A 27,021-nucleotide genomic window follows, 5' to 3' on the forward strand; every position below is an offset into this window, starting at 1 on the left:
GTTTTCCAGAGTGGCTATATCAGCTTGCATTCCCACCAACAGTGTAAGAGGGTTCCCCTTTCTCTGCATCCTTGCCACCACCTGTTGTTTCCTGAGTTGTTAATTTTAGCCATTCTGACCCATATGAGATGGTATCTTATTGTGGTTTTGATTTGTATTTATCTAATAATGAGTGATATTGACCATCTTTTCATGTGTCTGTTTGCCATTTGTTTGTCTTCTTTGGAGAAATGTCTGACCATGTCTTCTGTCCATTTCTTGACTGGATTGTTTTTTGGGTATTGAGTTTGATAAGTTCTTTATAATCCTTTATCATTTGCAAAGATATTCTCCCATTCCATTGGTTATCATTTGATTTTTTCAAGTGTTTCCTTTGCTGTGCCAAAGTTTTTTATCTTGGTGAAGTCCCAAAAGCTCATTTTTGCCTTTAGAGACCTGTCTAGCAAGAAATTGCTATGGCCAAGGTCAAAGAGGTTACTGCCTGTGTTCTCCTCAAGGATTTAGATGGATTCTTGTCTCATATTTAGGCACTTTACCCAGTTTATTTTTGTTTGTGGTATAAGGAAATGGTCCGGTTTCATTTTTCTGCATGTGGCTGTCCAATTTTCCAAACACCGTTTGTTGAAGAAACAGTCTTTTTTCCATTGCATGTTCTTCCCTGCTTTGCCAAATTAGTTGACCATAGAATTGGGGGTTCTCCATTCTGTTCCCTTATCCATGTGTCTGTTTTGTGTCAGTGCCATACTGTCTTGATGATTACAGCTTTATAATACAGCTTGAAGTCTAGAATTGTGATGCCTACAGCTTTGGTTTTCTTTTTCAACATTACTTTGGCTACTCAGGGGGTCTATTCTGGTTCCATACAAATTTTAGGAGTGTTCCAGCTCTGTGAAAAATGTTGATGATATTTTGATAGGGATTGCATTGAATGTGTAGATTGCTTCAGGTACCTTGGACATTTTAACAGCATTTGTTCTTCCAATCCATGAGCATGGACTCTTTTTCCATTTCTTTGTGTCTTCCTCAATTTCTTTCATAGTTCTATAGTTTTCAGTTTCCTTTACCTCTTTAGTTAGGTTTACTCCTACGTATCTTATAGGTTTTGGTGTAATTGTAAATTGATTCTCTATTTTTCTGTCTCATTGTTAATATATAGAAATGCAACCAACTTCTGTGCATTGATTTTATATCCTGTGACGTGGTCTGAATTTCTGTATCATTTCCAGCAATTTTGGGGTAACCTTTCCTATTTCAATAAATGTCAGGTCCATCCTTCCAGGTGCTTAGGCCAAAATATCTTGGAGTCATCCATGATTCTTTTTCTGTCCTACTCTACATCCAATCTTACCAGCAAATGTTATTGATTATACTTTCCAAATATATACCAATATATTTGACTGACTCCATCTTCGTGCAGGCTGTTATTGCCTTTCACGGACTTCTGGAATAGTCTCAAGTGGTCTTTCTGGATCTGCCATTCCTGTATGCACAACTCTCTGGTTACCTTCCAGCTTACTCTGAGTAAAATTCGAGGAATGTACTAATAAAAAGCTATAATGTTATTTGGTCCTAGCTAACCCTTTGATTAAATTGACAATTCTCTTGCCCTCACTCATTCCCTAAATATACCAAGCATGTACCAATTTCAGGGTCTTTGTTATCTATTGCTTTTTCTATCTTGAATCTATCTTCTCCACGATATCCCCATGGCTCGCTTCCTAATTTCCTTCATATCTTTGATCAAATACTAGACTATCAAAGAGACTTTCCGTACCAATCTATCTAAAATAGGATTCCTTGCAGTAATCCCCCCGCTTTATACAACTTTCTTCTTAATACCCAACACTCATTGGACATACCTGATTTTCTGTGTGTATGTATAGATTCGTAAACACATACATAGTCTCTCCCTCCTCTATACATATATAAATATATAAAAATGTATAAGCATTTAGGTATATATAGGAATTTGATTATTGAAGGGCTTCTCACTAGAATTAGAGTAGGGACTTCACCCTTATCTAATAAGGAAGATAGCAGTGAGCAAAAGAGATGATCAAGACAGATTTCTCTAAGAGGGTATTTGAGCTAAAAATGAATGAAGATGAGCCAGCTATATACTATAGCCGAGAAGGAAAGCCCTCCAGGCACAGGGAACAGCTGACAGCAAGGCCCTACAGTGAAATAAGCTTGTCATGCCAGGGGATTTTTTATTAAATTTGAGGACAAAAAGAAGCCCAGTATGGGTAGAATTTAGAAATTGTGTAGAGTGCAATAAGGTAAGGTGGGAGAGACCAGCAGAGCCAGATCATACAGTTTTGCCTTTCCCAGATGCAGTAGAAAGAGTCTTAAGCTTCTCTGGCACCTCAGCCATTCTCCCCACTGTGGGAAGTCTGAGGCCAAAACAGCCAAAGGCTGTCTAGTGACATGCAGCTATTTACATTTAATTAACGAAAAGTAAATTTTAAAATTCAGTTTCTCAATCACCTGAGTTCCATTCCAAGTGTGTAATAGTCACACGTGGCTAATGACGACCTGTTGGGCAGCAGAGCACAGATAGAAAATATTCCATCATCACAGAAGTTATGTAAAACAGTGCTGCTCTAGGAAATTCAGTCCAATGAGGAATAATGCCAAGTTTGCTTAGCCTCTCCTCTGTGATCTTTCTCTTACCCCTAGAATCTGTTTTTCTATTTAAATGGGAATATAGGGGATTCCTAGAAAATTAGCATAGGTCCTGTTTCCTATGCACATATTCTCACTGGTGATTTTTACCTATGACAGAAAAGATGATGACTGGTAAATCACAAGCATTCTTAACCTCATTATAAATACACTGCAAATGTAAAAATGCAAAGTGTGGAAGTCATAAATGTGAAAGCAGCTTTCAATTTGTTTTAATAGGTATTTTCTATGTCTTATTGCAACCTAGGGATCTTGCTGCAAGAAACTGCCTGGTAGGTGAAAATAACATTCTGAAAATCAGTGACTTTGGGATGTCTCGTCAAGAGGATGGGGGAGTGTATTCATCTTCTGGCTTAAAGCAGATTCCCATTAAATGGACAGCACCAGAAGCTCTTAATTATGGTAAGACTAGACTGTTTTGCTTTTTCGTGGTAAGAATGTACTCCATCAGCACAAAACATACACAAGCAAAATTACAGAAGTAAACCAGAGCCCAAGTTAAAATGATTTGAAAATCAACACAATAATGTGTAAGCATTTATATTTTGTACTTACATATGAGCAGAAACTTAATTCATTAACCTTATTCAGCTGATTTCCATATGTTAAGATTGCTAGGTTTAAAAGATGGATATACTTACAAGCACTTTGGAGAGGGTTTTTTCTAATCCAAAAAAAAAAAAAAAAGATTATTTTTAAAGTGTTGCTGTGTCTCTGGACCATTGCTTTTGAATATCTTACAAATAGTACAATAAACTCATGTAATAGGTTTTGAAAATATTGTCAAGTGTATAGTTTCTCACTCTAAAAGTTAACATGGTTTCTTAGCATTTCGGTCTCTGGAACTTAAATAAGTCTTGTGGAGAGAAATGGAAGTTACATTTTTAAAACGGCAGGAATTTTTGAATGTATGTCATTGTAATTGGAAATAAATACAGGTTGTGTTATCTTTATATCTAGAATAAATAAAAACAGATACTCTGTTTTTATTGGTCTATAACAAGATGGGTAATAACTCAGAATTGAGAGAGATTGTGCTTTAAATGAAGTTATAAATTACATTTTCATTAAGAGAAGCAGCATATGAGCCATAAGTTGGTGAATGGGTATAGTATGTTTTAAATGCAAATATAAAATGATTCTTTACTGATTTAAAATGAAAAATTACTTCATCATGAAAAATGGGGCACTTATAAATGCTTTAACTTAATGCCTAAATTAAAGACAAAGCTTTTAAGTGAGGTACAATTCATATAACTTGAAATTAGCCATTTTGAAGTGAGTAATTCAGTGGTATTTAGTAAAGTTCACAGTATTGTATAACCACTTCGTTCTAGTTTGAACATTTTCATCACACCAAAATAATAACCTTTACCCATTTACTCCCTATTTCTTCTTTCCCCCAGCAACTGGCAACCACATGTCTATATTCTGTTGCTATGGATTTACCTATACTGCATATTTGTTCATATAAATGGAATATACTATACATACTATACATTTCTTAAATGTTTTTGAGGTTCATCCATATTGTAGCATGTATAATTAACTTAATTCCTTTTTACAGCTGAATAATATCCCATTGTACATATTTTCAATTTGTTTATCTGTTTATTCAGTGATGCATTTTTGGGCAGTTTTCACTTTTCAGCTACTGTGAATAGTGCTGTGAACATTTCTGTACAAGGATTTGTTTGAGTACCTGTTTTTATTTATTCTAGGTATACATTAGGAGTCATATGGTAATTCCGTGTTTACCTTTTTGGGGAACAGCCAGGTGTTTTCCAGATAAAGCTTCGGAATGTGATTGGTTTGGCAATTAGTTGGGGCTGATTCAGACACCAGGATCTGTTCTATATTTTGAATACTAACGATACTATGGAGTACATGTTGTATGTAGTTGTCATTATGAGAAATTGACTAATTTGTTCTAGTACCCAATGATGAAGTTTTTGAGCTTAACACTCCATAGATACTAATCCACACCCTAATTTGTCTTCCCATGTGCTAAGAGAAGTTTTTATAAGCTTTCTAATGATAGCAGACTAATTCCACTATTCCTCAGCATCTAGAGAAAATGGCAGCCCTGCTATTTTTGATAGTGATAGGACTTTAAGATTATATTCAGTGACGAATAATCACAGGACAAAAGACTGTAACCTGTTATTTATGCAGAGGTTTTCTTTATTTTTTTTTTAAGTTTTTATTTATTTATTTGTAAGAGAGAGAGAGAGTGAGAGCGAGCACAGGCAGACAGAGTGGAAGGCAGAGTCAGAGGGAGAAGCAGGCTCCCTGCGGAGCAAGGAGCCCGATGTGGGACTTGATCCCAGGACGCTGGGATCATGACCTGAGCCGAAGGCAGCTGCTTAACCAACTGAGCCACCCAGGCAGAGGTTTTCTTTAAATGACAAAACGTTGTTAACCCCTTCTTGTACCTTCCTATAGTATTCCGATAAGGGGGATGGAACTGGACTTGGGAAACCTGAAATCTAGCTAGGATTTGTTTTAACCCTATTAACCAGATCCTCTTTGTTGCCTTTGAAAGTCCTCTTACTATTCTGCCAAGTGAAATTCTGCCTTTCAATCAAAATGTATTTTAGGTGCATTTCAAGCTGCTGTATTTACAAATCAAAATTCTATTTCCAGATATCTCTTAGAGCCAGACCTACAGCATTTTAAGTAATAAAGAGAGATATGAAGGTCTTTGGTTGGCAATGAGGGACATTTTTTCTTTTAGCAGTCTTTACTATTAATACAGTGCAGAGCAATTTACATGACAAAGGGGGAGAGATTTTAACAGTAGATAAGGAAGAAGTCTGGAATACTTATTACCCAACCCAATGAGGGAATTCCTCAGAGGTTAACAAGAGTGGTAAATATATCTATTGAAAGACCTATTTCTTGTTACACTTATTTCATATTTTATGCAAATATTATTTTATGATTGGTGGCAAGATTCTGCCTTTTTTTCAAAGGGTCTTTTCTTCCCCACTGATGCTTCCCTTCACTCTTGCCTGAGAGTAGCCAAAATACTGCCCAACTCTCCCATGATATGTGAGAGCAAAGTTGACAGAAAGATCCTTCCATCTAAGGAAGCTCTCAGAAATTTTGCTTTAGGGCCATAGAGTTAAACTTATTTTCATCATTATTTTGTCATTAGTGTTGCTGTCATTTAATTTTCTTAAAAATGACACTTTTTTTTTCAATCAAGCAATAGTAAAGAGCCTACAATGGCATGTAAGCCTTTCTCCTACCTATCTCTAGCCACATGACACATCATTGCATATAAATTTCCTCCCCTACTTTTTGAACACAAAATGGTAGCATACTTAATAATCTTTTCAGAATATATTGCTACCATGCTCAATATGGCTGTTGCCAAAGGAATGTTCTTGTAAAGAGCAAATAGGATATTCATCTTCAACTAAGAAATAATCTTAAAAAGACATTTTTTCATTTGTTACCTAAGAATTTGGGGCTGAACCTTCCTCTAATTAGCCTGATATGACTAAGTATTCTGAAATGAGGAGGAGGCAGGATTTATAGCAAAAAGAGTCCTGGATCAATCATCAGGGCCACATTTCCCACCAGTTATTTCATTAGTTGCAGACCTTGGCAAGTCTTCTGCTTCTCTACACCTGTGTTTTCTAATTTGCAAGATGAAAAGATAGTGCCTTTTCCATATAAGGGTATTATGAGGACCAAATGAGATGGAGAAGTAGCAAAATTCTGTACAATTGTAAATTGCTCTTAGCCCATTAAAATTATCCAAGAAGTTTCTTGTTCAACATGATGATGTAGGAAGATCCCAAACTCACATCTCCTCTCACAGACACAAGTCTATGGAACAATTTTCTCAATAAAAACCAAAAAAAAAAAAAAAAAACCAAAAAAATCCCCTAAAAACTAGCTAAGTAAGTGCTACATAATAGGCGAACAAAAGAAAAAACCTGTATCTTAGCAGATAAGAGAGGCTAAGACACAGTCTGACCATAAACTCCACCCCCAGCACCAGGAACTATCATCAGGAGGGAACTAAAAACCCACAGCTTCTCCCTGAAGAGCAAAGGGTTTAAGCCCCCCACTTCAGGGATCCCAGCATTTAAGACCTGCATCTGAAAGGTGAGCTCTCAAAAATCAACCTTTGAAAACCAACAAGGCTCACATCAGTACTCACAAGGCTACAGGGAATGTAAAAACAACTCTTAAAAGGCCCCATGCTTGGAATCACCTGCCCTAGGACCCAGAGCAGAAGCAGCCAATGGACAGGCTAGGTGAAAGAAGCTCATCTGATAGTCTTAAAGCATCAGCTTGAGAGGCATCTTATTAGTACACATCTATGGGTCTGCTGGAGATACCTTCAGGGATGAAAGCTGGCAGATGCCATTTTCACATTCTCCTTCTGCACCCCAGAACACCATTATCTCTCAGAGGGGAGTTTTTACACATATCTAGTAGCCTAGTTTTTGCAGTTGCCACACAGGGAAGACCCCTTGATCGTCAGACTCTGGAAACCAGGGGGTTTGCATTCCTGCGTACCATATGAGTGTAACAGAGAGTTCTTGGCAGGCTACCACCCCAGTGCCCTGACAGAAAGCAACATATCCACAGTCTTTACTCACTTTTCCAGGAGCTGTGGCCCATGGACAGACTTCTGAAATGGCATCCACCTACAGGTCTGTGGAAGTTCTGTCCAGGAACAAAGGCCAGTGGACACCATCTCTGTACTCTCCCTCTACTTCCCTTGCCAGAATCTCCCAGAAAGGAGCTTATACCCTTGTCTGGTACTCAGATTTTAGCAGATGCTACCTCTCTGTATCACCTGACTCTGGTGGTCAGCAGGGCTTATTTTCATAGATCCCACAGGATTGTAATCAACAGTGACAGAATTCTTAAACAGCTACCACCCTTAAGACACAGTAAGACGCAATAGGCCCAAGAGCTCTGTCTTTCTGTGAAAGAGGCCTATTGGCTTACCATCATAGCTATAGCCAGAGGTGCAGGCTTCTAACTGAACACACATCTAAGACCCAACTGTAATCCTTTCCAGAGACATTAGAGGGCAGGCGTAATCCTCATACTCTGACGTATTCCATAGCACCAGTATATTCCAGAACACCAGTATCTCTCAGAAGAGAGCTCTTACACCCAACTGGTGTCCCAGTTTTAGGGGCTGCCATCCAGAGAATACCCCTTGATCTGGCTCTAGTGACCAAGAGACACTTGTATTCCTGAGTCCCAGATGACTGTAACAATCAGAGTTCTTGGCAAGCCAGCATTCCCCAAGGCACTGCACCAACAGCCATCTATGAAGCCTATTTGCCTGTTGGGAGCTTCAGACTGTGGGGAAGCTCCCCCTGTGTGTGCCACAGGTTTGGCACACATCTAGAGGCTGAAGTAATGGAGACTGGTAGACACCATCTTTGCACTCTCCCTTTGCCCCACTACAGCCCCCTGGTATCTCCCAAAAAGGAGCTTATGCACTCAGCTAAAACCCCAGTTTTTACAACTGCTGCCCAGTGGATAACTCCAGGTCAGCTGGCTCTAGTGTCACTGGGGCTTACACATGTAGTCCCACAGGACTTTGGGACCACAGCCAGTAGTTTAGGGTCTGGCTGCAAATCAGACTCAATTTCAGTGCTGATATTCTTTAGGACATGATAGGTCTAGGAGCACCCTCAACTACTGTGAGCTATTAAAAATAAAATAGTCTGCATGGACAATCACACAGGTTTGAAAGACAAAGAGCTAGAGTAAGGCTGAATGATGACATTCATGTAGTACATGAGGGTGTTTCTTCAAGACTGGGAGAGGTGGCTGTTCCTCAAATGCATAAAAACCAAGAGTCAAGAAAAATGAGAAAACACTGAAATATGCCAAGTGAAAGAACAAAAGAAACCCTCAGGAAAATAAAATTTTAGTGAAGGAGAGATAAATGATTTATCTGATAAAGATTTCAAAGTAATCAAAGATGCTTACCAAACTCAGAAGAAGAATGAACATGATGACACCTTCAATGAAGAGATAGAGAATATAACAAAAAACCAAATTGAAGTCACAGAGCTGGAAAAAAAAAAAAACCCAAAAAACAAAAAAACGAAATAATTGAGCTAATAAAAATACACTAGAGGGGTTTACCAGAAAACTAGATGAAAAATCAAGGATCAGTTAACTCAAACATGAGGCAGTGAACTCACCCCATCAGAGCAGCAAAAAGAATTTTAAGAAGTGAAGGTAGCTCAAGGGACTTACAGAACACCATGAAGCAGACTGACATTTGCATTATAGAAGTCCCAGCAGAAGAAGAGGGGAGAGTAAGGGACAGAAAACTTATGTAAAGAAATAATGGTTTAAAACTTCCCTAATTTAGGGAAAGAAACACATCCAGATCTAGGAGGCCCACTGAGTTCCAAATAAAATGAACTCGAAGAGACTCACACCAAGACACGTTACAATTAAAATGTTAAAATTTAAAGATAAGAATCTTAAAAGCAGCAAGAGAAAAGCAAATTGTCACATACAAAGGAGCCCCCATAAGACTCACCAATTTTTTTAGCAGAAACATTGCAGGCCAGAAGAGTAGCACAATATATTCAAAGGTTGAAAGCAGAACACTTGCAAACAAGAATACTCTACTTGATAGCTAACATTTAGGGCTGAAGGAGATACAAAGAGTTCTCCAGATAAGCAAAAGCTAAGGGAGTTCATCAAGACTAAACCGGCTATAGAAAAAAAAAAAAAAAAAATGAGAAATGGACTTCTCTAAGTTGAAAAGAAAGGGTAAGGGGGGAAGAGCAAGATGGCAGAGGAGTAGAGGACCTAAATTTTGTCGAGTCCCAGGCATTCAGCTAGATAGTTATCAAACCATTCTGAACACCTACAAGCTCAACAGGAGATCAAAGAGAATAGCACCAATTCTAGGCACAGAGAAGTAACCACTTTCTGGAAGTGTATATTTTCCTGGAGTCTTTGTTAGCCTTTTAGCATTTTGTCCTCTCACTCATCTGTTCTTCTCTGGACAGAACGACAAAACTGAAAAACTCACCTCAAAAAAGGAACAAGAGGCAGTACCAACTACCAGGGACCTAATCAATATGGACACTATAAGATATCAAAACTAGAGTTCAGAATGACAGCTATAAAGATTTAGCTGGGCTTGAGAAAAGCATTGAACATACTAGAGAATCCCTTTCTGGAGAAATCACTAAAATCTAACCAAGCTGAAATTTAAAAAAGCTATTAATGTAGTGCAATAAAAAATGGAGGCTCTTACCACTTGGATAAATGAGGCAGAAGAGAGAATTAGTGATATGGAAGACCAAATGATGGAGAATAAAGAAGCTGATTACGAGGGGAGAATTCGAGAGATGAGTGATATCAGAATACCAAACAATATTAAAAATAATTTGGATTCCAGATGAGGAAGAAAGAGAGGGGCAGAAGGTATGTTGGACCAAATTAGAGCAGAGAACTTCCCTAATTGGGGAAAGAAAACAAGCATCAAAATCCAGGAGGAACAGAGGACCACCCCCCAAAATCAATAAAAATAGGTCAAACACCCCGTCATCTAATAGTAAAACTTACAAGCTTGGAAACAAACAGAAAATCCTGAAAGCAACTCGGGACAAGATATCTATATCCAACAATGGTAAACATATTAGATTGGCAGCAGACCTATCCACCTGACCTGGCAGGCCAGAAAGGACTGGCATGATATATTCAGAGCACTAAATGAGAAAAATATGAAGCTAAGAATACTATATCCAACTAGGCTGTCATTGAAAATAGAAGGAGGAATAAAAAGCTTCCAGGACAAACAAAAATTAAAAGAATTTGCAAACACCAAACCAGCCCTATAGGAACTATTGAAATGGGTCCTCTAAGCAAAGAGAGAGCCTAACGGTAACAGACCAGAAACTAACAGAGACAATATACTGTAACAGTCACCTTACAGACAATACAATGGCATTAAATTCATATCTTTCAATAGTTACCCTGAATGTAAATAGGCTAAATACCCCAATCAAAAGACATAGGGTATCAGAATGGATAAAAAAACAAGACCCATTGATATCCCGTCTGCAGGAAACTCATTTTGATTCAAAGACACCTCCAGATTTAAAGTGAGGGTATGAAAAACAATTTACCATGCTAATGGACATCAAAAGAAAGCTGGGGTGGCAATCCTTCTATCAGATAAATTCAATTTTAAACCAAAGATTATTTAAAATGATGAGAAAGGACACCTTATCATACTACCTTATACTTAAAGGGTCTGTCCAATAAGAAGATCTAACAATTTTAAATATCTAGGCCCCTAGCATGGGAACAGCCAATTATATAAATCAAAGAAACACATCAACAATATTACAATAATAGTAGGGGACTTGAATATTCCACTTCCTGAAATGGACAGATCATCTAAGCAAAAGATTAACAAGGAAATAAAGGCTTTAAATGACACACTGGATCAGATGGACATCACAGATATATTCAGAAAATTCCATCCTAAAACAACAGAATACACATTGTTCTCTAGTTTACCTGGAACATCTACAGAATAGATCACATCCTGAATCAAAAATCAGGTCTCAAACGGTACCAAAAGATTGGGATCATTCCCTGTATATTTTCAGACCACAATGCTCTGAAACTAGAATTCAGTCACAGAGGAAGGTTGGAAAGAACTCAAATTCATGGAGGCTAAAGAGCATCCTACTAAACAATGAATGAGTCAACCAGGAAATTAAAGAAGAATTGAAAAAAATCCATGGAAGCAAATGAAAATGAACACACAACTGTTCAATATCTTTGTGACACAGCAAAGGCAGTCCTGACGGGAAAATACATAGCAATAGAAGACTTTCTCAAGAAATAAGAAAGGTCTCAAGTATACAACTTAACCCTACACCTAAAGGAGCTGAAGAAATAACAGCAAAGAAAGGCTAGACCCAGCAAGAGAAGAGAAATAAAACAGATTAACAGAACTAGGAGCTGATTCTCTAAAAGAATTAAAAAGACTGATAAACCCTTGCCCAAATTTATCAAGAAGAAAAGAGAAGTGACTCAAATTAATAAAATCATGAATGAAAGAGGAGAGATCACAACCAACACCAAAGAAATACAAACAATTATAAGAACATATTATGAGCAATTATACACCAGCTATTTTAACAGTCTGGAAGAAATGGATGCATTTCTAGAGATATTAAACTACCAAAACTGAACCAGGAAGAAATAAAAAACTGAACAGACCCATAACCAGTAAGGAGATTGAAGCAGTCATAAAAAATGTCCCAAGAAACAAGACCCTGGGTCCAGGTGGCTTCTCAAAGGAATTCTACCAAACCTTTAAAGAATTAATACCTATTCTCCTAAAACTGTTCCAAAAAATAGAAATGGAAGGAAAACTTCCAAACTCATTTTATGAGGACAGCAATACCTTGACCCCAAAACCAGACAAAGACCCCATCAAAAAAGGAGAATTAGAGACTAATATCCTTGATGAACACAGATGCAAAAATTCTCACCAAAATACTAGCCAATAGGATCCAACAGTACATTAAAGGGATTATTTACCACAACCAAGTGGGATTTTTTCCTGGCCTGCAAGTTTGGTTCAACATCCGCAAATCAATCAATGTAATACAATACATTAATAAAAGAAAGAACCACCACATGATACTCTCAATAGATGCATAAAAAAGCATTTGGCAAAGTATAGCATCCTTTCTTGATCAAAACTCTTCACAGTGTAGAGATAGAGGTACATGCCTCAATATCATCAAAGCCATGTACGAAAAACCTACAGCAAATATCATTCTCCATGGGTAAAAACTGAGAGCTTTTCCCCTACGATCAAGAACATGGCAGGGATATCCACTATCACCACTGCTATTTAGCATAGTACTAGAAGTTCTAGCTTGGCAATCAGACAACAAAAAGAAATGAAAGGCATCCAAATCGGCAAAGAAGTCAAACTCTTATTCTTCACAAACGACATGATACTTTATATGGAAAACCCAAAAGACTCCACCCCAAAAATGCTAGAACCCATACAGGAATGCAGTATAAAGTGTCAGGATATAAAACCAATACACAGAAGTCAGCTGCATTTCTATACACCAACAACAAGACAGAAGGAAGAAAAATTAAGGAGTTCATCCCATTTTCAATTGTGCCCAAAACCATAAGATACCTAGGAATAAATCTAACTAAAAAGGAAAAGAACCTGTACTCAGAAAACTATACTCACGAAAGAAATTGAGGAAGAAATAGAAAAACGTTCTGTGCTCATGGATTGGAAGAAAAATATTGTGAACATGTCTATGCTACCTAGAGAAATCTACAAATTTAATACAAAATACCATCAACTTTTTTCAAAGAAATGGAACAAATAATCCTAAAATTTATATAGAATCAGTAAAGACTCTGAATAGCCAGAGAAATGTTGATAAAGAAAAGCAAAGCTGGTCACATCACAATTCCAGACTTCAAGCTCTATTACAAAGCTGTCATCATCAAGACAGTATGGTACTGGCACAAAAACAGACATACATAGATCAATGGAACAGAATAGAGAGCCCAGAAATGGACCCTCAACTCTATGATCAACTAATCTTAACAAAGCAGGAAAGCATGTCCAATGGATAAAAGACAGTCTCTTTAACAAATGGTGTTGGGAAAATTGGACAGCCACATGCAGAAGAATGAAACTCGACCATTTCCTTATACCACACACAAAAATAGATTAAAAACAGATAAAAAACCTCAATGTGAGATAGGAATCCATCAAAATCTTTGAAGAAAACCGAGGCAGCAACCTCTTTGAACTCAGCTGCAACAACTTCTTCCTAGAAACGTTGCCAAAGACAAGGGAAACCAGGGCAAAAATGAACTATTGGGACTTAAATAAGATCAAAAGCTTCTGTGCAGCAAAGAAAGCAGTCAACAAAACCAAAAGACACCTGACAGAATGGGAGAAGATATTTGCAAATGACTTATCAGATAAAGGACTAGAATCCAAAATCTATAAAGTACTTATCAAACTCAACACCCAAAGAACAAATAATCCAATCAAGAAATGGGCAGAAGACATGAACAGACATTTCTGCAAAGAAGACATCCTAATGACCAAGAGACACATGAAAAAGTACTCAACATCACTTGGCATCAGGGAAATACAAATCAAAATCACAATGAGATATCACCTCACACCAGTCAGAATGGCTAAAATTAGCCAGTCAGGAAATGATAGATGTTGGCAAGGATGCAGAGAAAGGGAAACCCTCCTACACTCTTGGTGGGAATGCAAGCAGGTGCGGCCACTCTGGATTACAGTATGGAGGTTTCTCAAGAAGTTGAAAGTAGAGCTACCCTATGACCCAGCAATCACACTACTGGGTATTTACCCTGAAGATATAAATGTAGTGATCTGAAGGGGCATGTGCACCCAAATGTTTATAGCAACAGTGTCCACAATAGGCAAACTATGGAAAGAGCCTCAATGTCCATCAAGAGATGAATGGATAAAGAAGAGGTGGTATATATACAAAGTGGAATACTATGCAGCCATCCAAAAAAAAAAAAAAAACCAAAAAACCGAAATCTTTCCATGTGCAATGATGTGGATGGAACTAGAGGTCATTATGCTAATCGAAATAAGTCAGGCAGAGAAAGACAATTATCATATGATTTCACTGATATGAGGAATTTGAGAAACAAGACAAAGGATCATAGGGGAAGGGAGGGAAAAATGAAACAAGATGAAACCAGAGAGGGAGACAAACCATAAGAGACTCAATCTCAGGAAACAAACTAAGTGTTGCTGGGGGAGAGGAGGATGGGAGGATGGGGTGGCTGCGTGATGGATATTGGGGAGGTATGTGTTATGGTGAGCACTGTGAATTGTCTTAAGACTGATGAATCACAGACCTGTACCCCTGTAATTAATAATACATTTTATGTTAATAAAAAAATTTTAAAGCAAATACTAACATACCTAAAGGGATAAATAAATAGCAACAATGTAGAAGAGTTTAATATACCACTTATCTAAGGATAGATCATCCAGACAGAAAAATCAATAAGGAAATAAGGGCCTTAAATGACACATTGGACTAGGTGGACTGCATAGATATATACAGAACATCTCATCCAAAAGCACCAAAATACACATCCTTCTCAAGTGTACATGGAACATTCTCCAGGACAGATCATATCTTAGGCCACAAAACATGTCTTAATAAATTTAATAAGATTGAAATCATATCAAGCATCTTTTCTGACCACAATGGTATGAAATTTCACAATTACTGGGATATTAAACAACATTCTACTGAAAAACCAATGCATTAAAGAAGAAATCAAGGGCGCCCGGGTGGCTCAGTGGGTTAAGCCTCTGCCTTCAGCTCAGGTCGTGATCTCAGGGTCCTGGGATCGAGGCCCGTGTCAGGCTCTCTGCTCAGCAGGGAGCTTGCTTCCTCCTCTCTCTCTCTGCCTGCCTCTCTGCCTACTTGTGATCTCTCTCTCTGTCTGTCAAATAAATAAAATCTTAAAAAAAAAAAAAGAATAATAAGAAGAAATCAAAAGAGCAATCAAAAAATACCTTGAGAGGCACCAGAAGGGCCTCTCAAAAAGTTAAGTGTCGCACTCTACATTTCAGCTCAGGTCATGATCTCAGGGTCATAAGATCAGGCCTCTCACAGGTCTCCTCACTTAGTGTTGAGTCTGCTTAGGACTCCCTCTGCTCATGTGTGTTCTCTCTCTCTAGAATAAGTAAATAAAACCTTAAAAAAAAAAAAAAAAAAACCTTGAGACAAATCAAAATGGAAATACAATATACCAAAATTCATGAGATGAAGCAAAAGGAAGGAGGGAAGTTCATAGCACCAAATAAAGAGAAAAATGCAAACATTATTCATCAAGTAACTAGAAAATGAAGAAGACATGAAGTCCAAAGTTAGAGAAGGAAGGAAATAACAAAGCACAGAACATAAATACATTAAAGAGAGACTAAAAAGACAATTAAAAAGGATGATGAACAAAGAGATGGTTCTCTGAAAAAAATAAAATTGGCAAACCTTTAGCTAGTCTTATCAAGAAAAAAGAGAGAACTCAAAATGAGAAATGAAAGAGGAGATATTACACCAGTACCACAGAAATACAAAGGGTCATAAAAGACTACTATGAACAACAGTATGCCACAACACATGGACATAGAAGAATAGATAAAGTCCTAAAAATATATAATTCACCAAGACTGAATTATGAAGAAATAGAAAACCTGAACAAACCTATTACTTTTTCAGTTTCCTTACTAGTAGACAAAAACCAACAACAAAAGTCCAGGACCACATGATTTCACTGGTGAATTCTACCAAACATGGAGAAAGATGGGCATTAATTCTTCTTTATTTAAAACTCTTCCAAAAAAATAGAAGAGGAGGAAATACTTCCAAAGTTCTTTCACAAGGCCAGCATCACCCTGATATCAAAACCAGATAAGGAAACCACCAGAAATGAAAATTACAGGCCAATATCTGTTTTAAACATAGCTGCAAAATTCATTAACAAAATTTTACCAAACTAAATTTAACAATACATTAAGAGGTTTTACACCATATTCAAGTGGGATTTATTCCAGGGGTTCAAGAATGTTTTAACCTCCACAAGTCAATCCATGAGATATGCCACATTAACAAAAGGAAAAATCAAAATTATCATCTCCATAGATGCAGAAAAAGCATTTGACAAAATTCAACATCCATTTATGATAAAATCTCAACAAACTGAGTATAGACAAAATATAACTGAGCATCATACAGGCCATATATAACACAAGCCCACAGCTATCATCATACTCAACAGTTAAATAAGATAAAGACAAGGATTTCCACTTTCACCACTTTTATTCAACATAGTATTGGAAGTTATAGCTAGAGCAATTAGATAAAGATAAAATAAAAAGCATGCCAACTGGAAACGAAGAAGTAAAATTATCACTCTTTGCCGATGACATTATTATATATAGGCACACTAAAGACTACCAATAAACTGTTAGAACAATTAATGAATTCAGTAAATTTGCAGTATACAAAAATCTTGCATTTCTGTACATTGAAATAGACTATCAAAAAGAGAAATTAAGAAAACAGTCCCATTTACAACTGTATCAAAAGAATAAAATACCTATGAATTATGAATAAATTTAACTTAGACGTGAAAGACTTGTACTCCAGACACTGAAAGAAATTAGTGAAAGGAAATGACGACAATACAGATACATGGAAAAATATTCCCTGATCCTGGATTAGGAGAATATTGGTATTTAACAATTTGGTAATACCCAAAGCACTCTACAGATTGAATGTGTTTTTGGAAGAAATACAGCAAACAATTCTAAAATTTGTAGGGAACCACAAAAGACTGAATAACCAAGGCAATCCTGAGAAAGAACAAAGTTGGAGGCATTGTGCTGCCTAATGTCTAACTCTACTAAAAAGCTTTAGTAATTGAAACAGTAGGGTATTAACATAAAAACAGGTACACAGATCAATGAAACAGGAGAGCCCAGAAACAAACCAATGTGTATATGATCAATCGATTTACAACAGAGGAGCCAAGAATATACAGTAGGGTAGGGACTGTCTCTTCAATAAATGCTGCTAAGAAAACTACAGTCACAGGCAAAGGAATTAAACTGGACCACCATCTTATACCATACACAAGAATAAACTCAAAATGGATTCAAGACTTTAATAGAAGACTCAAAACCACAAGTTCCTAGAAGTAAACACAGGCATTAATTTCTTTGACTTGGTTTTTTGGAGATAATTTTTTGGGTCTGACACCAAAAGTAAAAGTTTTCTACTTTAACAAACTAGTCAGACTACATCAAGCTACAACTTTCTACACAACAAAGAAAGTTATCAACGAAATGAAAAGGGAACCTACTAAATGGGAGAAAGTATTTGTGAATCATGTATCTGATCAAGGGTTAATAATATCCAAAATAATTCATACAGCTCAATATCAAAAAAATTCAATTAAGAAATAGACAAATTTGACTAGACAGTTTTCCAAAGAAGACATACAGATGGCCAATAAGTCCATGAGAAGATGCTCAACATCATTAATCATCAGGAAAATGCAAATCAAAACAACAATGACATACATGCCCCAGATGCCCTGTAGTACTGGATGGGCGGTGGGGGGAAGCTATCGTTTAAGAAAGCAACTAGAAGGGGCGCCTGCGTGGCTCAGTGGGTTAAGCCGCTGCTTTCGGCTCAGGTCATGATCTCAGGGTCCTGGGATCGAGTCCCGCATCGGGCTCTCTGCTCGGCAGGGAGCCTGCTTCCCTCTCTCTCTCTCTCTCTCTCTCTCTCTGCCTGCCTCTCCATCTACTTGTGATTTCTCTCTGTCAAATAAATAAATAAAATCTTTAAAAAAAAAAAAAAAGAAAGCAACTAGAATATAAAAGATCCAGCTCTAGAACTCTACCAAACAGCAGGGGAGCTGCTGGAACTCTCTCCAAATCAGAGGGGCTGGTAAGTGTCATGGTTTATATTCTCTTGTACCTTGAAAGCCAACCTACCTCTTCAGTAAACCCAGAACCCCTAGCCCACACCAACCCAAGGCAACCCCACCCAGCACAGCACACACCACGACATGACCGATCAGTGCTCATTAAATGTCTAGCTGTCTTCGCCAAGGTGACACAGGTGCAACTCACCCTGAAAGACACCAGGTCCATACCACTTTGGCTCCAGAAAACTTGCTAGAGCACTCCTGTTGCAGAGTGCTCTGGGACTCCACTCCCCAGCCCACACCTTGCCATGGCTCTAGCCACCCTGCCAGGATGCATCCTGAATATAGCATCCCAGAACAGCCACGTCCATGCATCCCTCCATGTCAGCCACCCCACCAGGTGCTCTTTGCCTGCACTGAACCCCTAAGAACCCCTGGCTTGTACCCACTTTTGCCACAGCTTTCCTGCCAAGGTGACCTCTGCATGGAGAGCCCCAGGAACAACCCTAGTCCATGTTGACTTCAGCTTTAGCTCTCCTGCCAGGGCATCCTCTACACACACTGTCTAGGATTGCTCTGGCCCATACCTACTTCTGTTCCAACCATCCCACCAGAGAGGCCCAGTATGGGAACCCCAGCCCATATCAGTCACAGCTCCATCCAGCCAGCCAAAATTACCAGGCACAGATAATCTACACAGAGGATGACCATACACAAGACCTTTTTCTCAAGTTTAGGAGACATAGCAGTTTTGCTTCATTCATAGAAACAAACACAGAAATATAAGCAAAATGAGACAGAGGAAGATGCTGTAAATGAAAGAACAAAACAAAACCTCAGAAAAAGAACTAAATAAAATGGAGATAATCTGTCTACTTGACAAAGAGTTCAAAGTAATGCCATAAAGATGCCCCCCACACTGGAGAAGAATGGATGAACTTTGTGAGAAGTTCACTAAAAGATATAAAATATAAAAAAAGAACTAATCAGAGTTGAAGAATACAATAACCAAAATGAAAAGTACACTAGAGGCAATCAATATTAGATTTGAGGACGAAGAAGAACAGATCAGCAACCTGGAAAACAGAGTAATAGAAAGCACTCAAGCAAGAAAGCAAAAAAGTAAAAAGAATTTTTAAAATGAAGTTATGTTATGGGATCATAACCTTGATCTTAACATCAAGTGAATATATACTCATATTATAGTGGTTCCAGAAGGAGAAGAGAAAGGAACAGAAAACCTATTTCAAGAAATAATGGCTGAAAACTTAGCTAACCTGGGAAGGAAACAAACATCCAGGTTCAGGAAGCAAAGAGAGTTCCAAACAAGATAAACCCAAGGAGACCCACACCATGACACATATAACTGAATTTTCAAAGATCAAAGATAAAAATGTTAAATCAGTAAAAGAAAAGCAGCTTGTAATATACAAGGGAAATCCTATAAAGCTACTGCCTTACTTTTCAGCAGAAATTTTGCAGGCCAAAAGAAAATGCATCATGATATTCAAAGTGCTGAAAGGAAAAAACCTACAACTGAGAATACTCTACCTGGCAAGGTTATTATTCAGAATTAAAGAAGAAATAAAGAGTTTTCCATACAAACAAAAGTTAAAGGACTTCATCACCACTAAACTGGTCTTACAAGAAACATTTCTTACAAGAAATGTTAAAGGGACTTATTTAAGTGGAAAAGAAGACAACATAATTAGAAGAAAATTATGAAAGCAAAGGGCAATGTTCATATAAGACCAAACAGACTTTAAAATAAAGACTGTAGCAAGAGACAAAGAGCAATACATAATGATAAAGGGATTAAGAGGATATAACAGTTGTAAATATCTATACACCCAATATTGGAGTGCTTAAATACATAAAGCAAATATTAATAGACATAAAGGGAGATAATAATAAACTAATAAAATAATAGACTTTAACACCCAAATCACATCAATGGAGAGATCATCCAGGCAGAAAATCAATAAGGAAACAATGTCTTTGAATGGCACAACAGATCAGATGGACTTAACATATATGTACAGAAGACTCCATCCAAAAACAACAGAATACACATTCTTTTCAAATGCACATGAAACATTCCCCAGATTAGATCACATTAGGCCACAAAATAGCTCTCAATAAATTTAAGACAACTGTTATCATATCATACATTGTTTCTGAACAACTTACCACCAACCAAGCAATGATTCAGTGAAGAAATCAAAGAGGAAATAAAGGGATGCCTGGGTGGCTCAGTTAGATGTCTGCCTTCAGCTCAGGTCATGATTCCAGGGTCCTGGGACAGAGTCCTGCATCAGGCTTCTTGCTCAGTGGGGAACCCACTTCTCCCTCTGCCTGCTGCTCCCCTTGCTTGTGTTTGCTCTAATAATAAAATCTCAAAAAAATAAAAGGAAATAAAAACAAATGAAAACACAATGATTCAAAAATCTTTTGAGATGCAGCAGAAGTAATTCTAAAAGGGAAATTCAATTCATAGCAATACAGGTTTTCCTCAAGAAACAAAACAACAAAACTGTAACAATCTAACCTTACACCTAAAGGAACTAGAAAAAGAAGAACATACAAAGCCCAGCATTAGTAGAAGGAAGGAAATAATAAAGACCAAAGTAGAAATAAATGCAACAGAGACTTAAAGAAAGCAATAGAAAAAAATCAATGAAACCAAGATCTGGTTCTTTGAAAAGATCAACAAAATTGCGAAATCTTTAACCAAACTCTTCAAGGGGAAAAAAAAAAAAAAAAAAGAGGACCCAAATACAGAAAACCAGAAGTGAAAGAAAAGTAACAACCAAGGTGACAGAAATATAAAGGATTATAGGAGGACTGTTATGAAAAATTATATGCCAATGAATTGGACAACCTAGAAGAAATGGATAAATTCCTAGAAACATATATTCTTCTAAAAATCAGGAACAGATTGAAAATCTGAACAAACCAATTGCTAATGACACAATTGAATTGGTCATCAAAAAACTCCCAAAAAACAAAAGTCCAGAACCAGATGGATTCATGGGTGAATTTACTAAACATTTAAAGAAGACTTAATACTTATCCTCCACAAACTACATGAAATAGAAGAGGAGAGAAAGCTTCCAAATACATCCTCTAAGGCCAGCCTTACCTTCATACCAAAACCATACCAAGGCAGTACAAAAAAAGAGAACTACAGGCCAATATCCCTGATGAACTACAGGCCATCATCCCTGATGAGGGGTTTTGAGGCAAAAACCCTCAACAAAATATTAGCAAACCACATTCAGCATTACATTAAAAGGATCATCCACCACCATCAAGCAGGATTTATTAAGTGCAAGGATGGTTCAGTATTCACAAATCAATCAAAGTGATACACCACAATAACAAAACAAAGGGTAAGAATCATATGATCATTTCAGTTAGATGCACAGAATGCATCTGACCAAATTCAACATCCATTTGTGATAAAAATTCTTAGTAAGGTGGGTTTAGAGGGAACATATCTCAACATAGTAAATGCCCTATATGAAAAACCACAGCTCATATCATATTCAATGGTGAAAAACAAGATCTTTTCCTCTAAGATAAAAAATAAGACAAGGATGTCCATTTTCACCACTTTTAATCCAACATAGTACTAGAAGTCGTAGCCATAGCAATGAGACAAAAGGGTGTCCAAGTTGGTAAGGAAGAAGTAAAACTATCATTATTTACAGATGACAGGTTACTATAAAAAAGAAAACCCAACAGCCTGTACCAAAAACCATTAGAATAAATAAATTTAGTAAAGTTGCAGGATATAAATTAACATATAGAAAAATGTTGCATTTCTATACACTAACAACTAGCAGAAAGCGAAATTAAGAAAACAATTCCAATTATAGCTGCACTAAAAGAATAAAATACCTAGAAATAAACTTAACCAAGAAGGTGAAAGACCTGTATTCTGGAAACTGTAAAATGTTGATGGAAGAAATTGAAGAGGACAAAAGCAAATGGAAAGACATACCATGCTCATGGATTAGAATTAGCAATATTGTTAAAATGTCTATACTACCAAAAGCAACCTACAGATTCAATGCAATCCCTATCAAAATACCAATAGTATTTCTCAAAGAACTAGAACAAATAATCTTAAATTTGTATGGAACCAATATTGAGAAAGAAGCACAAATCTAGAGGTATCACAATCCCAAGCTACCAGATGTACTACAAAGCTGTAGTAATTATAACAGTATGATATTGGCATTAAAATAGACACATAGATCAATGGAATAGAAGAGAATCCAGAAATAAACTCGTGCATATGTGGTTACTTAATCTATGACAAAAGAGACAAGAATATACATTGAGGAGAAAATCTTTTTAATAAATGGTGCTGGGATGGACCTCCTGGCTGGCTCAGTCATAAAACTGTGTGACTCTTGATCTAGGGATCATGAGTTTGATACCCACTTTGTATATAGAGATTACTTAAATAAATATCTTTTTAAGTAATAATAAATGGTGCTGGAAAAACTAGACAGCTGCATCCAAAAGAATGAAACTGGACTACTTTCTTACACCATACACAAAAATAAACTCAAAATGAAGACCTAAATGTGAGACCTGAAACCATAAAACTCTTGCAAGAAAACATAGGCAGTAGTATTTTTGATATAGCCTTAGCAGTATTTCTCTAGGTATATCTCCTCAGGCAAAGGAAACAAAAGCAAAAATGAACTATTAGGACTACACCAAAATAAAAAGCTTCTGCACAGCAAAGGAAACCATCAACAAAAAAATAAAAAGGTAGCCTACTGAATGGGAGAAGATATTTGCAAATAAGATATCTGATGAGGCGTTAATATCAAAGTATATAAAGAAATTACACAACTCAACACCAAAAAAACACACAAATAGTAATATTAAATAATGGGCAGAGGACCTGAACAGACATTTTTTTTTCCAAAGAAAACATACAGGTGGCCAACAGACATGAAAAGTTGCTTAATATCACTAGTCATCAAGGAAATGCAAATCAAAACCACAATGAAATATCACCTTATACCTCTAATAATGGCTTGAATCAAAAATAAATAACAAGTATTGGCAAGAATGTGGAGAAAAAGGAGCGCTTCACACTGTTGGTAGGAATGTAAATTAGTATAGCCATTGTAGTAAACAATTTAGAGGTTCCTCAAGAAAAAAATAAAAATATGATCCTATAATCTTACTACTCTTTTACCAAAAGAAAATGAAGACGTTTATTCAGAAAGATATATGCACTCCTGTTTATTGCACCCTTATTTAAAATAGCCAACATATAGAAGCAACCTACATGTCCATCGAGAGATGGATGAATGAAAAAGATATGGTGTGTGTTATACAATAGACCATTACTCAACTATAAAAAAGGATGAAAATTTGCCATTTATGACAAAACAGATGGGTCTAGAATGAAATAAGTCAAAGACAAATTTCACTTACATACTTAATCTAAAAAACAAAACAAAAGCAGGAAAATATCCATAAACACAGAACAAATTGATGGTTAACAGAGGGGAGATGTTTGGGGGGAATAGGCAAAATGGATGAAAGGTAGTAGGAGGTACAGGCTTCCAGTTACAGAATAAGTCAAAGAGATGAAAGGTATAGCATAGGGAATATAGTCAATGGTACTGTAATACCAGTGTATAAAAAAAACTAAAATAAGATCACCTTGCACCTGTTACAATGACTATAATCAAAAAGATCAAAAATAACATGTTTGTTAGGATGTGAAAAAAGAGAATCTTTGTGCGCTGCTGGTGGAAGTATTTATAGTGCAGCCACTATGGAAAACTGTATGATGATTCCCCCCAAAAATAAAAATAGAACTACCATATGATATAGTATTTCCACTTCTGGGTATTTATTTTAAGAAAAGGAAAACACTAACTTGAAGAGATATGTGCACCCCCATGTTCATTGCAGCATTATTTATGGTAGCTAGGACATGGAAACAAGTGCCCACTGACAGATAAAAGGATAAAGTAGGTGTGGTATACATATACAATGGAATATTATTCAGCCATAAAAATAGTATCTTGCCATTTGTGACAATATGGATGAACCTCAGGCTCATTATGCTACAGGAAATAAGTCAGAGAAAGATAAATACAATATGATTATACTTCCATGTAAAATCTTCAAATAAAAGAAAGAAAGAAACAAACAAACAAACCAAGGTCATGGATACAGGGAGCAGATTGGTGGTTGCCAGAGGTAGGAGATGTTAATATGCGTGAAGTGGGGCAAAAGGCACAAACTTCCTGTTGTGAAATTAATAAATCATGGGAATATAAAACAGCATTGTGACTATAATTAATACTACTGTATTGCATATGTTGAAGTGGCTAAGACAGTGAGTCTTAGTTTTCCTCACAAGAAAAAAATTTTTGCAACTAAGTACGGTGATGGATGTCAGTCCTACTGTATTGATCATTTTGCAATACATACAAATACTGAATCGTTATGCTGTACACCTGAAACTGATATAATATGTATCAATTATACCTCATTAAAATAAGCAGAGAAATTAACATTTTTTTAATTAAATTATCCAGCAAAACCAGGTTTAAGGTCAAGGTTATAGAATTCGGTTATTAACTTTCACTTTTGGGAGTGTGATCTTGGTTTATATGCAACATGCCTTTTTCTTGATCTCTACCCTGATATATCATCTTACAAAAATAAAGTATTTGGCTCTGTACACCTTTCTTCAAGAATTAATCGTAACTTATAGTCATTGAATGACTTCCATGCAAAGTATTAAATTATTGGATGGCAAACATGAAAAGGGTTGATATGCAGACAAGAAAACTAATTTCACCACCAAACAGCATAGTGAATTTCCGTAATTACTGTCTAGTAAGAAGCAAGCTAATTCACACAGCTGGAGGGAATAATCAGCAACTACACTCTAGACTCTGACGTCACAGAAGTTATCAAAGCGCAGGCACACTATCATTCTCATTTTACTTTGTTCAAGAGAGAAAAAGCCATCTTACTTTAAAGTAACAAGATGTTTTTACCCGAGGGGTGTTTATAATCCTACAGTGGCAGAGTTGAGGTGGGTAGTTTACAATGGGGATAGAAATGAAATCATTTAAGAACCGTTTTACACCACTACAAATGGGGTTTAGTTATGATAGTGTATGCTCTATATAAAAAATTAAAATATGTTATGAACGTCTTTAAATTCTTTGGGTCTTAGAGGATAGAAAGGATTTTTCCATTTCCCCCCTTGATTTCATATCCACCTCCAGAAGGTATCTTGTGTTTTTATGTCTGTGCTTCTCTCAAAAACTACCAAAAAAAAAAAATCCAAAGAACTTAGCTCATGTAGATGTAGCTCAGTAAAACAGGTGCACCAAGATAGCTGGACAAAACAAGGCACCATGTAATTTAAAGAAGTTGTTCTTATCAGTCAGCTATGTTAATTCTACCGTATTCAAAATATATGCAGAAAAAAGTATATTTTCTATAAATGAAAGAGTGGAGAAAAATGAGACCTTTAAGGATGTAAGAATATCTGTAAACAGTGACAAGTAAAAAATTGAAGTCAAGAAACTTTCATTATTGCTTTAAGTTTGTTTGTAATTTTAACAGAAATAAAATGATGGAGGCAGAACACAAAATTGCAGAAATCTAACTTATTTAATCTCCTAGGCATTGATGTGTACAAATTTGTATCTTTTTTTTAATAGAAACCATCCATCTCATTTAGATACTACAGGGAAAGTAAACTTGCATGCTGGCTGAATATTTGTCTTTTTGGTGGGGGAAAAGTCATTTGAAAATTGCTTTTGTTAAACCAGCAGCCTGATGACTATTCATTTAATTGGTAATATTACTAGTCCTGGAAAGTAAAACTAGTGAAGAAATAAGATCACTAGTTATTGCATTCCACTGGTAAATTTAAATATGCTGACATGTAACTGACAAAGGCATGTTTAACCAGAAATGGTCCCCTACTTACACACTTACCTGTTATGGTTTTGTTTCCCTCCAGGGAGATACAGTTCTGAGAGTGACGTGTGGAGCTTCGGCATCCTCCTCTGGGAGACATTCAGCTTGGGGGTCTGTCCATACCCTGGAATGACAAATCAACAAGCACGGGAGCAAGTAGAAAGAGGTGAGCCAAAAACGGGGGTAGCAGTGTTCGCATCCAGCTCCCAGGGACAGTGCTAGTGCCATGTCTGTGGAGGTCCTAGCGGGAGGAGGGGACATACCACTTTTGTGCTTTTGCCACCCTTGGACGGTGTGGCTCTTCTGTGACAAAACCAACGACAGCAAAAGAAACTTTTAAAGACTCCAAGAGTTTAAAAACAGAGCTATAGGCTTTCCTTGCATTCCCCCTGCCTGGCATGACATCTGCAAGGTTGTGCCATGCACTATCTTCAAGCCAAAGAGAGTAGCGTTCCTCCAACTCCTAATTTTTTATTCTATGCCAGATGAACACCACTAATAGTATTGTTAATCGAAATGTAGTTGGACTTCAGAGAGATGTTTTTGAAAATTGTCTAACATTTCTGAAGAAACCATAAGCTGTTCCCAGATCAGAAACAGGAACAGGTCGGTGCTGGGGGCCAGCTGGCGTGCTCTAGTGTGGTCTAGAGCTCTCACCAGAGAGAATGCTTCTGACCCAGTAATGCCCTCGTGGGAGGCCCCTCTCCAGGAGGCTGGCTGTTGAACCGGGTGCAGGAGGAAGACTCGCAGCCGCACAGGCACGTCTGTGCCACCCAGCACACCACCAGACAGCTCTGAATTCACAATTCTTCTTGGACT

The 27,021-nt window shown here is 37.0% G+C and overlaps 1 protein-coding gene across 5 annotated transcripts in view; it reads left to right on the forward strand.

The window, feature by feature from the left end:
* The window catches only part of FER (FER tyrosine kinase), a 470,546-nt gene that overhangs the window by 433,855 nt on the left and 9,670 nt on the right, over nt 1-27,021 (forward strand). For all 5 annotated transcript variants that reach the window (XM_045087150.1, XM_004761299.3, XM_004761301.3 and 2 more), the window contains 2 exons: nt 2,933-3,087; nt 26,246-26,368. In XM_045087150.1, the coding sequence (XP_044943085.1) occupies nt 2,933-3,087; nt 26,246-26,368 (278 nt within the window). The remainder of the gene's footprint in view (nt 1-2,932; nt 3,088-26,245; nt 26,369-27,021) is intronic.

The sequence above is a fragment of the Mustela putorius genome, unplaced genomic scaffold, assembly GCF_011764305.1.
Source record: "Mustela putorius furo isolate JIRA1106 unplaced genomic scaffold, ASM1176430v1.1 tig00001063_pilon_pilon_pilon, whole genome shotgun sequence".
Classification (NCBI taxonomy): Eukaryota; Metazoa; Chordata; class Mammalia; order Carnivora; family Mustelidae; genus Mustela; species Mustela putorius.